Source organism: Rhipicephalus sanguineus, chromosome 2 (genome assembly GCF_013339695.2).
Source record: "Rhipicephalus sanguineus isolate Rsan-2018 chromosome 2, BIME_Rsan_1.4, whole genome shotgun sequence".
In the NCBI taxonomy this organism is placed as follows: Eukaryota; Metazoa; Arthropoda; class Arachnida; order Ixodida; family Ixodidae; genus Rhipicephalus; species Rhipicephalus sanguineus.
The window spans coordinates 211,943,563-211,959,151 of NC_051177.1; the positions used below are offsets into that span (position 1 = coordinate 211,943,563).

The 15,589-nt window shown below is 49.4% G+C and overlaps 1 protein-coding gene across 1 annotated transcript in view; it reads left to right on the top strand.

The window, feature by feature from the left end:
- The window catches only part of LOC119384055 (ADP,ATP carrier protein), a 65,664-nt gene that overhangs the window by 46,287 nt on the left and 3,788 nt on the right, over positions 1-15,589 (top strand). The window contains exon 3 of the mRNA XM_037652341.2: positions 11,113-11,501. Within this exon, the coding sequence (XP_037508269.1) occupies positions 11,113-11,501 (389 nt within the window). The remainder of the gene's footprint in view (positions 1-11,112; positions 11,502-15,589) is intronic.

Sequence of the window (15,589 nt, forward strand, 5' to 3'; positions counted from 1 at the left end):
GTACTTCCGAAGTTCGGCCGACTGGACAACGTCACGACCGTAGCAAGTGTAGACGTCTCTTCCCCTGACGACCTCGTCGCTATGGCACGGCGTGTTGTCAGAGACGAACTGGCTCACTTTCAAGGTGGAGATGCCAAACGCGTGTGTCACCAATGTGCATTGGACGAGCGCTATAGTACCGGTCTCCTAGTCGCGACCTTCTGCCTCCTCTTCTTCTGTATGTGTGTGTGTGTGTGTGTGTGTGTGTGTGTGTGTGTGTGTGTGTGTGTGTTTGTGTGTGTGTGTGCGTGCGTGCGTGCGTGTGCGTGTGTGTGCGTGTGTGTGTGTGTGTGTGTGTGTGTGTGTGTGTGTGTGTGTGTGTGTGTGTGTGTGTGTGTGTGTGTGTGTGTGATCGTCAAATAGTGCCATTATATATGAAGAGATTACAGGCGATAAATGGCTCATTATATAAGCTTGTTCTTAAGGCTGTGAAAATATCAAGTTTTCAACTTCTAAGCGATTGTCGAATAATGAAAACCGAGTTTGAATGGAATCGAATATTTTTCGAATATTTTCATATACAAACAGCACAAATACTGACTGTGGCAAGACAAAAACAAACGAATTACCAACCAGACACGAAAAAGTAAGTTTGTTGCACAGCAAATAATATATAGGAAATTTATGCTTTGTACAAGACCATTGTTCGAGAGTTCCACATATTCAATGTTGTCATGAACGAAGGATAGCTGCTGTGCATGTTGCCATTCCTCTAGACATCGTCACTAAAGACGACGCTTTTAATCCTCTGAGCATGCTTTCTCAGTGGGGAGGAGCAAGGAAAAATGATCGGCACTTGCAGGTGCTTCATTTTAGAATGTGAGAATGCGATCACAACTGCGGTTCAACCATATGAAGCAGTGGCGTGGCCAGGGGGGCACACCGGGCCCGTGCCTCCCCCCCCCCCCCCATTTTTTTGGCCATGGTATAGAGAGCACAAAATGACACTCGATCACATCTGCCTGCCTGACCCCCACTTCAGATCAAAAAGGTGCCCCCCTCCCCCGAAAAAAATTTCTGGCTACGCCCCTGACATGAAGCACTGTACTTTCGATGACCGTTGGAAAAACCTCTCCCATGCCCGTTAACATTGATTCAGCCCAATTAAGCTTTTAGCACAAGGTGGATCCTTTTATAGTTCACCACTGCACTGCTGCCAAGCATGAGAGAGCTTGAGCAGATGTACACAAACGCTTAACAGATTTACTCTGAGCGTCAGCTGAGCTCTAAGGGATGTGAGATGGCCGAATTAGGTCTAAGTTTTCTTGATCGATTGTGGCTTTCGTGTTTTCGCCAGACAATTTTTAAAGGTCCTGTCTACAGTGCATTTCATCACTGCTCCGCTACGGTTAATCGTCCGCTTGCACATCGATTGCAGGATGGGCGGGTAAGTTCATTCGCGTTCGTAATAATGTTTTGGGAGTGCTACAAGACGACGGTAAATGGAATGTGTTGTTTGCTAGTACCGCACATGTCTCGTCCATTTCCTCGTTGTCACTTCCCTTTCATCGCTCTGTAGCGCTACCCACACATATATTATTTGAATATTGCCCCTGCACTCAACGAGGACGATGAGGTGTTGACAGAGAGGGAAATAAAGGTTTAATAATCAAGCAGCTATAACATAGACTACCACCTACGGCCAAAAAGGAAGACAGCACGGGCTATTGCTGCTGCTTGAGGTTGCTCCACGAAGCTACGCTGGTGAACCGAGAGATTAAAAACGTGGTTGATTCCTCGGTCATAGTAATCGGTATAACACGAAAGCAACACAGAAGAAGTTCAATGTTTACTGTACACTGATATAAGAGAGCTTTCTTATTGTCTATTAATGTTTGGCAAATATAGCACCGCTTAACTTGGATGCACCCACGTTTACGCTTGGTGGTACGTCTCCATCCCGACGACATGAAACAGTGTGTTGTGCCAATTGAAGGTTAGTCGAACACGTCCATGATCAACGACTTGACAAACTTTTGTGGTAGCTGTAGTAGTTAACGGTGAGAGCGTAATCAGAGAAAGCGGTGTGACAGCCAGAAGAGCGTCTGCTAAGGTCGACATCCTGCTGTATTTTCAACAGTAAACAGAACACCACGGCCGGACTAGAGGGAAACGCAACGCGCGTAATGTCGCCCCTCTAGCTAGGGCTTAAAGTCTCTCTTCATTAGAGGGAGATTTTAATCCTTAGTATATAGGTGTATATATATATATATATATATATATATATATATATATATATATATATATATATATATATATATATATATATATATATATATATATATATATATATTGCCGCGCGTCTTGTGTTTCATGAGTTGAAGCTACACGCTCCAAGACTGTCAGCAACGCTCAGCGCAAACCGCGCCACATTGTTCGCGAAGCTTCCCGATCATTGTAGATCGTTTTGTTAAGATTGCGCGCCGCACGCGAATGTTCCAGCTTTGTCGAGAGATAACGCCGCCACCAGCGACATCGCTGGAAAGTTCGATAGCGCCTGTATAAAAGCCGACACGCTTGACCGCTTGTCAGTTGATCGACGGTCGACGATCTGTACGCCGATACCAGTGCATACCGTGTGTATTGCTGTAATTAACTTTCCGTTTCCCGGCCACAAGTTCGGCCAAATAAACAGTTTCATCTTGACAACGCCGACTGCTGTCTTCGTCGAAGTCACGACCACGTGACATCTGGTGGAGGTGCTGCTGCTTCCATGATCCGGACGCCCCCGCGAAGCGCTGACCCAAGCCCGAGCCGCGAGGAGGACGACGGCAAAGAAAACCCGGATCGTCGAACAAGCCGCAGGCAGAAGGGACTACCGCCAGAGCACGGGCTTTTTCCCGAACAAACCAGGCAGCCCCAAGTCCCAACACCGACCGCAGCGACGATGACCGACCCCGTGCAGCCTTCGCCGATCCTACTCCGGCAGCCCAAGGAGCCGCCAACCTTCCGCGGGTCGTCATTCGAAGACCCGGAAACCTGGCTCGAGACTTTCGAAAGGGTCGCAACATTTAACAACTGGAACGCCGACGACAAGCTGCGCCATGTGTACTTCTACCTGGAAGAAGCAGCAAGGTCATGGCTCGAGAACCTTCCACGCTTCGAACCTGGGATCTCTTTCGCAGTGCTTTTTTGGAGACGTTCACGAGCGTCGTCCGAAAGGAAAGGGCCGCAACCTTGCTGGAGACACGGGTTCAGCTCCCGAACGAAAACGTGACCATCTTCGCGGAAGAAATGACCCGGCTGTTCCGCCATGCTGACCCCAACATGTCTGAAGAAAAGAAGGTTCGTTTCCTCATGCGAGGAGTAAAGGAACAGCTCTTCGCTGGCCTTATGAGGAATCCGCCGAATACCGTCGAAGAATTTGTCTCCGAAGCAACAACAATCGAGAAAACGCTTGAGATGCGAACAAGGCAATACAAGCGCAGCTTATCGACCACAAGCTACGCCGACGTTCAAGCGCTAGGATCCACCGACCTGCGTGAGACGATTCGTGCAATCGTGCAAGAGGAGCTGCGAAAACTTCTACCTTCGTCGCAACCTCAGGTAGATTCCATCGCCGACGTCGTGCGCCAGGAGATCCAGCATTCACTCGGTGCGCCTCAGCTAGTAGAGCCGCAGGCGCAAGCTATGAGCTATGCTGCTGCAGCCCGCCGTCATGCTCCTCCTCTACGCCCACGCCAAGGCGACACACCGCCGCAGTACCGTCGCCAGACGCCGCCGCCGCCACCGACGCCACCGACGCCCTACCGTCCACCTGTCGGCCAGACGCCGCCGCCGCCACCGACGCCCTACCGCCCACCTGTCGGCCAGCGCTACACCCCGAGGAAGACCGATATCTGGCGCGCCCCTGACAACCGCCCGCTCTGCTACCACTGCGGGGAGGCCGGCCACACGTACCGCCGCTGCCAGTACCGTCAGATGGGGCTACGCGGATTCGCCGTCAACGCGCCGCGCCCGCAGCCAGGCGAACGGCCTCGCGACATCGACGACTACCTCACCGGAACACAGTGGCAAGAACGACGACCTTCCCGCTCGCCGTCGCCCGGCCGTTACGTCACCGCATCGCCGGCAGTACACTGGCCCAAACCGGGGCCGGTCGCCTAGCCCGTATCCGGAAAACTAAGGGCAGCAACCGATGGAGGTGCGGTTGCTGAACGACGAAATGCTGAAGATCCTCCGCCGTCGACGACGCCGCCGCGACGAAATTCCGAGCCCCCGCCACACGCCGAACGACGTCCTGAAGACGATACTTTGCGACCGGAAGCAGACCTGACGACGCAACGCGGAATCAGCGGTGCAAACCGACGTAGCCGTGACCCGACGCCGCGACGTAACCGCAACGCAAGACGGCGGATTAGCGACCTCGACGTTCTGATCGACGGCCACAACGTCACCGCTCTCGTCGATACTGGAGCCGACTATTCCGTCGTCAGTGGGCCGTTCGCCACCAAGCTGAAGGAAGTAAAGACCGCTTGGAGTGGACCCGAAATCCGGACAGCTGGAGGCCACCTGATAAAGCCGATTGGTGTCTGCACGGCGAGAGTCACCGTCAATAACCGAACTTATCCTGCGAGCTTTGTAATCCTACAAAACTGCTCCAGGGATGTGATACTTGGAATGGACTTCCTAAGTGACCATGGCGCCGTCATCGACCTGAGGTCTGAGTCGATAACACTGACCTCAGACAAAGCGCTCCCGCCCCACGCGATGCCAGGCAACCATGCATTGAATGTGATAGAAGAGCAGGTGACCATTCCGCCGCGCTCCAGCGTCATTATTTCCGTCGGCACCGAAAAACCTGCGAACCTTGAAGGCGTCATCGAGGGCGATCAGCACCTACTCCTGAACCGTCAAATTTGCGTCGCACGAGGTATAGCCGAGCTGCGTGACGGTAAAGCAAAGGTAGTGCTGACAAACTTCAGCCACGAATATAGGCACCTCAACTTTGGTACGACAGTTGCCTACATCGACGAATGTGTAGCCGCCAGCGATGCTTTCGCCCTCTTCGATGCCGCCGATCCTGTTTCGACGAATAGAGTTCCCGAACCGGACTTTGACGTCAACCCGAGCCTTCCGAAGGCCAAGCAAAACCAGCTCAAAACCCTGCTCCTGCAATACAAGGACTGTTTCTCGTCGTCATCGCGGGTCCGACAAACGCCCCTTGCGAATCACCGCATTATAACAGAAGAAAATTCTCGACCACTCCGTCAGAGCCCCTACAGAGTTTCTGCTCGAGAGCGCGACGTGATAAAGAAACAAGTCGACGAGATACTACGCGACAACATCATCCAGCCGTCCAAGAGTCCGTGGGCGTCACCCGTGGTGTTAGTGAAGAAAAAGGACGGGACACTGCGCTTCTGCGTTGATTATCGGCGCCTGAACAAAATCACGAAGAAGGACGTGTACCCCCTCCCACGAATAGACGACACCCTGGATCGACTTCACAACGCGACGTACTTTTCGTCGATGGACCTCAAGACCGGCTACTGGCAAATCGAAGTCGACGAGAGAGACCGAGAAAAGACTGCCTTTATAACACCCGACGGCCTCTTTGAGTTCAAGGTCATGCCTTTCGGTCTTTGCTCGGCACCTGCGACGTTCCAGCGTGTCATGGACACCGTACTGGCCGGATTGAAGTGGCAGACGTGCCTTGTGTATTTGGACGACGTCGTCGTGTTTTCCTCGACCTTCGACGAGCATCTCCGGCGGCTTGAGGCAGTACTTCAAGCAATCAAGGCCTCTGGACTGACCCTGAAGCCAGAAAAGTGCCGATTCGCGTACGACGAGCTCTTGTTTCTGGTTCATGTGATCAGCAAGTCTGGAGTGCGCCCAGACCCGCGGAAAACAACTGCCATCGCCGACTTTGCGCCACCCACCGACAAGAAGGCCGTGCGCCGATTTCTCGGCTTATGCGCCTATTACAGACGCTTCGTCAAAAACTTTTCACGTATCGCCGAACCACTGACGCTTCTCACGAAGAATAACGTGGAATTCAGGTGGGAAACGGCGCAAGTGCAAGCCTTTCAAGAACTTAAACGACGCCTGCAGACGCCACCCATACTTGCGCATTTCCAAGATTGCGCCGATACGGAAATGCACACCGACGCAAGCAGCGTAGGAGTCGGTGCCGTCCTTGTGCAAAAGACTGACGGGCTTCAAAGGGTTATCAGTTATGCTAGCCGGTCACTATCAAAGGCAGAAGCAAACTATTCCACAACAGAAAAGGAATGCCTTGCCATCCTCTGGGCTACGTCAAAGTTTCGCCCCTACCTCTATGGCAGGCCCTTCAAAGTTGTCAGTGACCATCACGCCTTATGTTGGCTAGCTAACTTGAAGGACCCTTCAGGTCGTCTCGCACGATGGAGTCTGAGGCTTCAAGAATTTGATATTACCGTCGTGTACAAGTCCGGACGAAAACACTCTGACGCCGACTGCCTGTCTCGTGCCCCCGTCGACGCGCCGCCGCAAGACGACGACGATGACTGCTTCCTCGGAACTATAAGTGCCGACGACTTCGCCGAAAGGCAACGGGCCGACGCGGAACTGGGGGGCCTTATTGAGTACCTCGAGTGCAAGACCACCGTTGTTCCGAAGGTATTCAAGCGAGGACTGCCGTCGTTTTTCATACGGAACGGCGTTCTCCTGAAGAAGAACTTCTCGCCCCTTCAAACCGACTACCTTCTCGTCGTGCCCTCATCATTGCGACCAGAAGTCCTCCAGGCCCTACACGACGACCCGACGGCTGGACACCTCGGTGTTTCCCGCACGCTCGCCAGAATACAGGAAAAATACTACTGGCCACGCCTTGCTGCCGACGTCGCCCACTACGTTAAGACTTGCCGAGATTGCCAGCGACGGAAGACACCGCCGACTAGGCCAGCGGGACTTCTGCAGCCAATCGAACCACCTCACCGGCCGTTCCAGCAAATCGGGATGGACCTACTGGGTCCGTTCCCGACGTCGACTTCCGGCAACAAGTGGATCGTCGTAGCAACCGACTACCTCACTCGCTACGCCGAGACAAAGGCCTTGCCCAAAGGCAGTGCCGCCGAGGTAGCCAAGTTCTTCGTGGAGAACATCGTCTTGCGTCATGGCGCCCCAGAGGTCCTCATCACAGACAGAGGTACCGCCTTTACTGCTGACTTAACTCAGGCGATCTTCAAATACAGCGAGACGAGCCACCGCCGCACCACCGCCTACCACCCGCAGACCAATGGCCTCACCGAACGTCTAAATAAGACTATCGCCGACATGCTGACCATGTACGTCGACGTTGAGCACAAGACGTGGGACGCCGTCCTTCCGTACGTGACCTTCGCTTACAAAACGGCCGTCCAAGAAACGACGCAGATGACGCCGTACAAGTTGGTCTACGGAAGGAGCGCGGCGACGACGCTCGACGCCATGCTACCGAACGTCACCGACGAAGAAAATCTCGACGCCGCCGCTTACTTACAACGTGCCGAAGAAGCTCGACAGCTCGCCCGCCTGCGCATCAAGACCCAGCAGAACACCGACAGCCGTCGCTACAATCTTCGACGACGCTTCGTGGAGTACCAGCCCGGCGACCGTGTCTGTGTCTGGACACCAATACGACGACGCGGACTGAGCGAGAAGCTTCTGCGACGATACTTCGGACCGTACAGGGTACTTCGACGTCTCGGCGCACTCGACTACGAAGTTGTCCCCGACGGCATCACGAACTCTCAGAGGCGCCGAGCTCGACCCGAGGTCGTGCATGTGGTGCGCCTTAAACCGTACTATGCACGTTAACGCACCAGAGGACTCTAATGTTTGCTTTCTTTATTAGTTTTCTTTAGTATTGCATTTATTCGTGTTCTGTTTTCAAGCATCGGGACGATGCTTTTTCAGAGGGGGGCATTGCCGCGCGTCTTATGTTTCATGAGTTGAAGCTACACGCTCCAAGACTGTCAGCAACGCTCAGCGCAAACCGCGCCACATTGTTCGCGAAGCTTCCCGATCATTGTAGATCGTTTTGTTAAGATTGCGCGCCGCACGCGAATGTTCCAGCTTTGTCGAGAGATAACGCCGCCACCAGCGATATCGCTGGAAAGTTCGATAGCGCCTGTATAAAAGCCGACACGCTTGACCGCTTGTCAGTTGATCGACGGTCGACGATCTGTACGCCGCTATCAGTGCATACCGTGTGTATTGCTGTAAATTAACTTTCCGTTTCCCGGCCAGAAGTTCGGCCAAATAAACAGCTTCATCTTGACAACGCCGACTGCTGTCTTCGTCGAAGTCACGACCACGTGACAATATATATATATATATATATATATATATATATATATATATATATATATATATATATATATATATATATATAAAGTGTTTGGGATGAACGCAGCGTTGTGAAGCCAACTGTCTCCAGAATGGAAGAAATGCTTCTCAATGTTAGACAAATAAACATTATTCCAAGTGTATTTCTGGCATTTATTCAATTTGCCGATCCAATCAAGCACTAAAAAAACGGAATTTTGGATACAGTTTTTGAAAGCAACTCTGTATGTAAACAGTCAGAGATATGTGAGCTCGAAGCAAATAACTCTAGCTGCAACACAAAACATAAACTAGTTGACTCAGTGCATTGAGAACCTCAGACACGACACCCTATATTTTACTTTCACACCTACTTGCCTAAAAAAGTAGGCAAAATGCATGCGCCTTTGACACTACGCCACTTGACAGGTAACCCAGAGATTGACAGTTAACCCATAGAGACTAAGGTGAGCCTTCATTTTTTCACGAGCAGGTAGCTTCACACTCAGGTGCTTCATGAAAAGTGTGTTGTGCCAATTGAAGGTTAGTCGAACACGTTGGTGACCCGTCGTTCGCAGTGTCTCGGGCAAGTGCATTCAGCTGTACGACAATATGTTTGTTTTTTCCGTTTTGCTGATGCTTCACCAACCGAATAACCGTGAATAAATCATTATTCGGAAAGTTGGATGGTTATAATTTCTGTGCACAAAGCTCTACTGGCAAAAATATCAACTCCAGAACTACAGCTGACATTCCGAGGGGGGGCCGAGACCCGCTTAAAAAATAGAGGGGCTCGGAAAATGTGAGAGGAAAGTGTTATATATAAAAGGCGAGTTTCTAAGGCCTCCAGATCGTGTGATGGTGGCAGGGGCGTAGCGAAGGGGGAGGGGGGGGGAGGGGGGGTTCAAACCCCCCGAAATTTTTCAATTTTGCTTGCGCATATATATACACGCACACATACAAACGCACGCACGAACATACGTAATGTATAGTTGAACCCCTCCCCGAAAAAAATTTCTGGCTACGCCCCTGGATGGTGGCGCAGGGGATAGCGTGCCCGGCATCTGTTATCGCGGACCGCGAGAGGTCGTGGGTTCGACTGCCGTTGTTGAAACATTTTTCTTCAAATTTTTATTTGCCATCTGACCGCGTGATTTTTTTGGACGTCATTTCCGTGACGGAAATACGTCACAGAAGTCTTGGTAAACCCCGGCATGGTTCGCAGAAAAGCCAAGCTTTCATGCGAAAAGAAGCACGCCCGGCCACTTCTGCGTTGCACGGTGGGCGTTGTTTATGAAATTCCTTTGAGCTGTGGCAAGTCGTACATGGGCCAAACAGGCCGCTGTGTTAATGATCATAGGCGTGTGCAGGGTTCCCCATAAGGGGGGGGCGAAGGTTCATCGCAATGCCCCCCCTCCTACTAAGTCAATGTACGAAGCAGGTTTTGCCCACCCCCCCTTCTCTTAGGTGACTAGGGGGTCAATGTATGGTGCAGATTTTGCGCCCCCCCCCTCATAGGTGACTAGGCGGGGCGGCCGCCCCCCTTGCCCCCCCCCCCCCCTGTGCGCACGCCTATGGTAATGATCGCCTTAGGGAGCATATATTATTAATTAAAAATGGTGTGGTTCACACCTGCCGTTCCATTGTGCTTCGTGCGGCGGCGTACCAATGCTCGGAGAAACTGGTGTGGTAGGAAGAAGCAGGGAAACGTTAGCACGTGAAGTACTTGAGGCACATCACACACAGTAGAAGGGAGGTGAATGCGTCAGTGTCCTTTGGATCTCTCTGTACAAGAATTAATGCCTATTTTAATAGCACCGTGCGAGAAGGTTTTTTTATTGCGATATGTGATAGTTGCTTGTGCTGCACCCTCTCCTTGTGCGCATATCTGGAAACATATATATTTGGGTGACGTACGGAAAATAAACTAGTTGAAAGTCTGGCGCCCTATCCTGTCTCCTTTTGTGCTTTTTCTTGCTTGTCTCAGTTGCGCCACAAATATTTTGTTAAGCTATGCATCAGCTCGCCTAACGTCATACTCTGCTAAAACTGTCTATAACTTTTATCAATTAGTTTTTAGCGCACAACCGAAAAGCCAGCGCAAACTTCCTTGCGTTAAAGAGGCATCCGTACTGTCCAGCTTTGTATCCTCCTATTTTGAAGCATTCTCAGCGTGGACCTTGCCGAAATTGATAAGTGCATAATATATTTCTTGCCTTAAACTTGGAAAATTGCAGTCTCAGATGAACGTCATATGCAGCGGTCAAAACATCTTTGCAAAGCCTTGATAAAAGTCAAATAAAAAATGAATAAGCACGATATGTTACCGATGTAAACGAATATAGCAATCACCTTTCTCAATGATATGCATGCACAGTCTCGTCTGGAAGACGTCACGTGTCGTAATTTGTCTCGAATGAAGGAACACTTCTTCTGTGCTTATTAGCGGACGTAATTTCCCTGGCGGAAGTGATGTCAGCGAATTCTTGGTGGGGTGCGGCATAAAACATTTCGTATTGAAAAAAAAGATTGGATGTAGAGATACAACAGTAGAAAACAGCGCTAAAAGACGGGACGAACAGAGGACACAAACCACAGCGCCTTGGATTGTGTCCTTTCTTAATCCCGTCTTTTAGCGCCCTTTTCTATTGTTAATCATGAACCGACCAGCCCAAATGCGTACCCTATTGTAGTTACAAATTGTTAGAAAGGCTTTGTGCTGTCATTTGGTAAGACAGACTGGGTAAAGATACCTTGCACCTATTTTCTCTCGTCACCAACGTGCAGGCATGATCGACTGCTTCGTCCGGATCCCCAAGGAACAGGGCTTCCTCAGTTTCTGGCGTGGCAATCTCGCCAACGTCATCAGGTACTTCCCCACCCAGGCGTTGAACTTTGCCTTCAAGGACAAGTACAAGCAGATCTTCCTCGGTGGCGTTGACAAGAAGACCCAGTTCTGGCGCTACTTCGCCGGCAACCTGGCCTCCGGAGGCGCAGCCGGAGCCACATCCCTGTGCTTCGTCTACCCGCTGGACTTTGCCCGAACCAGGCTGGCTGCCGACACGGGCAAGGGTGCGGGACAGCGCGAGTTCACTGGCCTCGGCAACTGCCTGACGAAGATCTTCAAGACGGACGGCCTCGTGGGATTGTACCGAGGCTTCGGCGTCTCCGTCCAGGTCAGTCAGGGCCTCTGGCTGATTGTGTATGTGCGTCGATGCTTGCCTTTGTTGGAAGTATACATTATGCGTGCGCCGGTCACTGAAACCCTTCAAAGGTTGGGCACGCTTGTGAGAAAATTGGCCTGTAAAAATCCTGTCGCGTACGTCGTCAAACCCTTTCCCCGAGACACATGTGGCACATACCCGTTTACCACGAGTCTCGGTGTACGGGTATGCGCCACAGGTGATCGACAGTTTATATCTAACCAGGAACGGCTAGAACAGACATTGGTAACTTGAATGCGAGAGCGTTAATAAAAACCGACATCGGCAGCGCTACCCGACGAATGTAAAGAATGAAAATTAGGATCCCAGCAGGAAGCGAACCCAAGCATTCTGCGTGGCAATGAGGTATTCTACCACAGAGCCACGCCAGGTCTACAAACTGGTTTAGAAAAAACAGCCTATGCAGGCGTAATGTCGGTGCAACGTCAATTGTGGTTGTGGTGCTGGATATCTAATTTTGCAAGAATGCAATAAGCACTACATGATACTCCTACGATACAGGCGTCATATGAGATTAACATCGGTGGTTCCAGTGTTGGCTCCGCTTTTATAGCAGTCTAATAAACATTACACTTGTATTCCTATGATTCAGCAAGCTATATTGAAGCATCGCTCGACCCCGGAGGAACACATTAACGAAAGTGACGTAATATATTCACATCATCGCACCGTAAAGTGCACTTAGTCCGCCAGAACGACGCAGTGTCCTCTTCATTTATTACGAGGCCAGGCGATGGCCTCATGCTGACCGAGGATGATGCCAGATTGATTGACAGCCGCTTTGTAGACTAGGCTACGTAGGCCACATACGTCCCAGTAGTCTACGAATACGACAAGTGGCTTCCACTGATGTTGGTCTACGTAGCATTATCCAGGCCTACCACCTCGACGGCCTATGTTGACAGACAATTTGTCGACGAAATGACCAAAACATTCACAATTTCTAACAGCTGTACTATAGCTCATACTTCACTACACGTGGACCCCTCGTCACCGCGATCCCACCAGATCCGATAACAAGTCATGACCAGCTGCTGGGGCTCACTGATCATGGTGATAATGACATCGTTCAAAAACTGTCAAGAACCACTTCCACACATGCACACGGGTTCTTGAAACGTGCGTGCGTTCTCCATCATAAGAGACAAGTATAAGCACTACACATCAGCTTACCGCTTTTGGTGTTGGTAATAACCACGTTGCCGTTGGCAGCGTTTCCCAACTGTAAGAACTGGTTACATAACACATATGCGGCTCTTCAACATATATGTGTGCGTATAAAATTTATACAAATCTTTAGCGTCAATTTGTAACGTTTTGGTCAGTAAAAAAATTACGCCACAGTCACCTTCCCGTAGCATGCTTCGCAGAACATCGACTCCCACGGTACGTGGGATCTGCCGAATTTTTTTCTTTTTTCGATCATCTGAGAACATGTGTCCGAGGCCTGTTGAAAGTTAATGCTGTATGCATAGGTCGGCACTGTAAGAGAATACTCACTCATACTCACTCACCTCAATTCTCTTCAGCCTTCGCACTCGTTCGCGTTCATTCTCACGCCTACTCACACTCATGGGCATTCACTCAGGCTCGGGTGATTCCACGAGAGATCGAACATGCCTGTCCGGTCGCAATTTTTGTTTTGCCTGGGTTTTTTATATGTTATGTGGGCACATTCAAAGTGGACAGAACTGAAAATTTTATTTCCAAGAAACGCTCCCAGCGCGCCAAAAAAATATTTGAAGGTGGCGGCGCATGCCTCCTGTTTTTGCTCACTGCATTGTTTTCGGATTTCACGGCCGAATTTAGCGCGAATTATAAATGATGTGTCGAAAATTTATTTTGCTGGTTTTAATACGCATTACTGTGAATTACATCCTTGCTTTTTTTATGCTGTCCTCAAAAAGAAGAAAATGTGAAAAAATGGCAAACACGGTTGAAATAAAAAAAGGGTCCTAAGTTTGAGGCGGCTTGGCGCCTTTACTATTTCAAACAGAAACTTGAAAACAGTGTCAACTATAGAAAAGTGCCTTTGCAACATTTATACAGAAGATAATTTTCCTAAGGGCAGCACAAAAAAAGAAAAAAATAGTTAAAGAAGCGAGTTTTTTCAAAAAAGTACATTTTCAAAAAATAAAATAAAAAAAAAACTCCGGTCTCAATTTTGACGGCAATTTTTTATCGAAGAGCGCTTATGTCAATGAACACATGGTTTTAATATCATATGTCCTCATTTGTTTTGTTTACGAGATATAACTGGCCAAAATGACCCTTGCTGTGAGTACTCACTTCAGGGCGACTGATGGTTGTTAATAGCTTGCATTGTGCGTAAATCGCAGTTTTAATTATTCTGCTGCAGCAAAACCTTGCTCTGGTGGCTTTTCGTCAAGAAAAATGTGTTCTCAGATTTTATTTGGTTCTACCGTGTGCGAAAGTGGGCTGCTGCCGCCCTCTAAAGGGTGATTCCACGAGAGATCGAACATGTCTGTCCGGTCGATATTTTTGTTTTGCCTGGGTTTTTTTATATGTTATGTGGGCACATTCAAAGTGCACGGAACCCAAAATTTTATTTCCAAGAAATGCTCCCAGCGTGCCAAAAAAGTATTTGAAGGTGGCGGCGCAGACCTCCTGTTTTTGTTCACTGCAATGTTGTGGGATTTCACGGCCGAATTTAACGCGAACTATAAACGATGTGTCGAAAATGTTCTTGTTGGTTTTAATACGCATTACTGTGAATTACATCCATGCTTTTTTCCAAGTATTTCAAGGAGCCTTTGCAACATTTATGCGGAAGATCGTTTTCCTACAGGCAGCGCGAAATAAGAAGAAAATAGTTAAAGAAGCGAGTTTTTTTCAAAAAAGTACATTTTCGAAAAATAAAACAACTCAGGCCTAAATTTTGACATTTTTTTGTGGAAGAGCGCTTATGTCAGTGAAAACACCGAGTTCATATGTATGTCCTCATTTGCTTTGTTCACGAGATTTAACGGGCCATAATTACCCTTGCTGTGTGTGCTCACTTCAGTGCGGTCGATAGTTGTCATCAGCTTGCATTGCACTTAAATCTAGTCTTAATTATTTTCCTGCAGTAAAACCTTGCTCTGGTGTCTTGTCGTCAAGAAAAATGCATTCTCAAACTTTAATTATGTCTAGCGTGTGTGGGGATGGGCTTCTGCCGCTCTCTAAAGGCCGAGCGCGTACGCAGTTTGCAGCTTACAACCTCAACTTACCCGCCAGTATTCATTAATCAGAAGCACGCGAGACACCGCGAACACATGGTTTAGGTCACTTTGTCAAAACTCTCCTTGCACACAGAATAAAGCAACTGTATGCAGCGAAGGCCAACTTAATCTGTAACTAAATGCCACAATCAGCAGGCGCGCTGTATTGCAGTTGTTTTCTCACTGCCTGCTTGCTTCCCTTCCATTACGTGCATTGTACGCTCTAACCATCTTCCCCATTCGACGCACATTGTGCCTAAACAACATTTGTAAAAAAGTTAGCTCAATGATTTCCGAGCCGTTTATTTCACTTCCCGCTATCACATGTTTTCGGCGTCGCAGATAACGTCTTCCTGAATCATCTCGACCTTTACCTCAGCGTTTCAGCTGTCAGAAAACGTGCGGTGCGGCATTATTAAGCCATGAGTGGCCGAAGCTGCCCAATTTATGATGTTTCGTTGCCACTTTACTAAAGTGCTTTCCCACGTCGAGGACAGCAAAGGTCATTGGTGGCACCAGACGGACATTACCCTTAGTTTTGACAATGAGTGCGGCCTACAAATTAAATATTACAGCCCAAAGCGCTTAGACACCCTTAGACATAAAATGTTCAACCGTAAGCAGCTCTGGAAACGCATTCATGACAACTGCGCAGATGTGAGATAATTTGTGCGGCGCCGTTCAGTATAAACGTTTCGGCTTGCTCTAGGTCTAGCTGTTCACTACACGCGATGCGCGCGGCCCATGGCTACGTCCGATTGTTCTGTGCCGATTATTTACGCGTTCAAAAAAAGAAGATTGCTGAGGAAAACGTTTTCG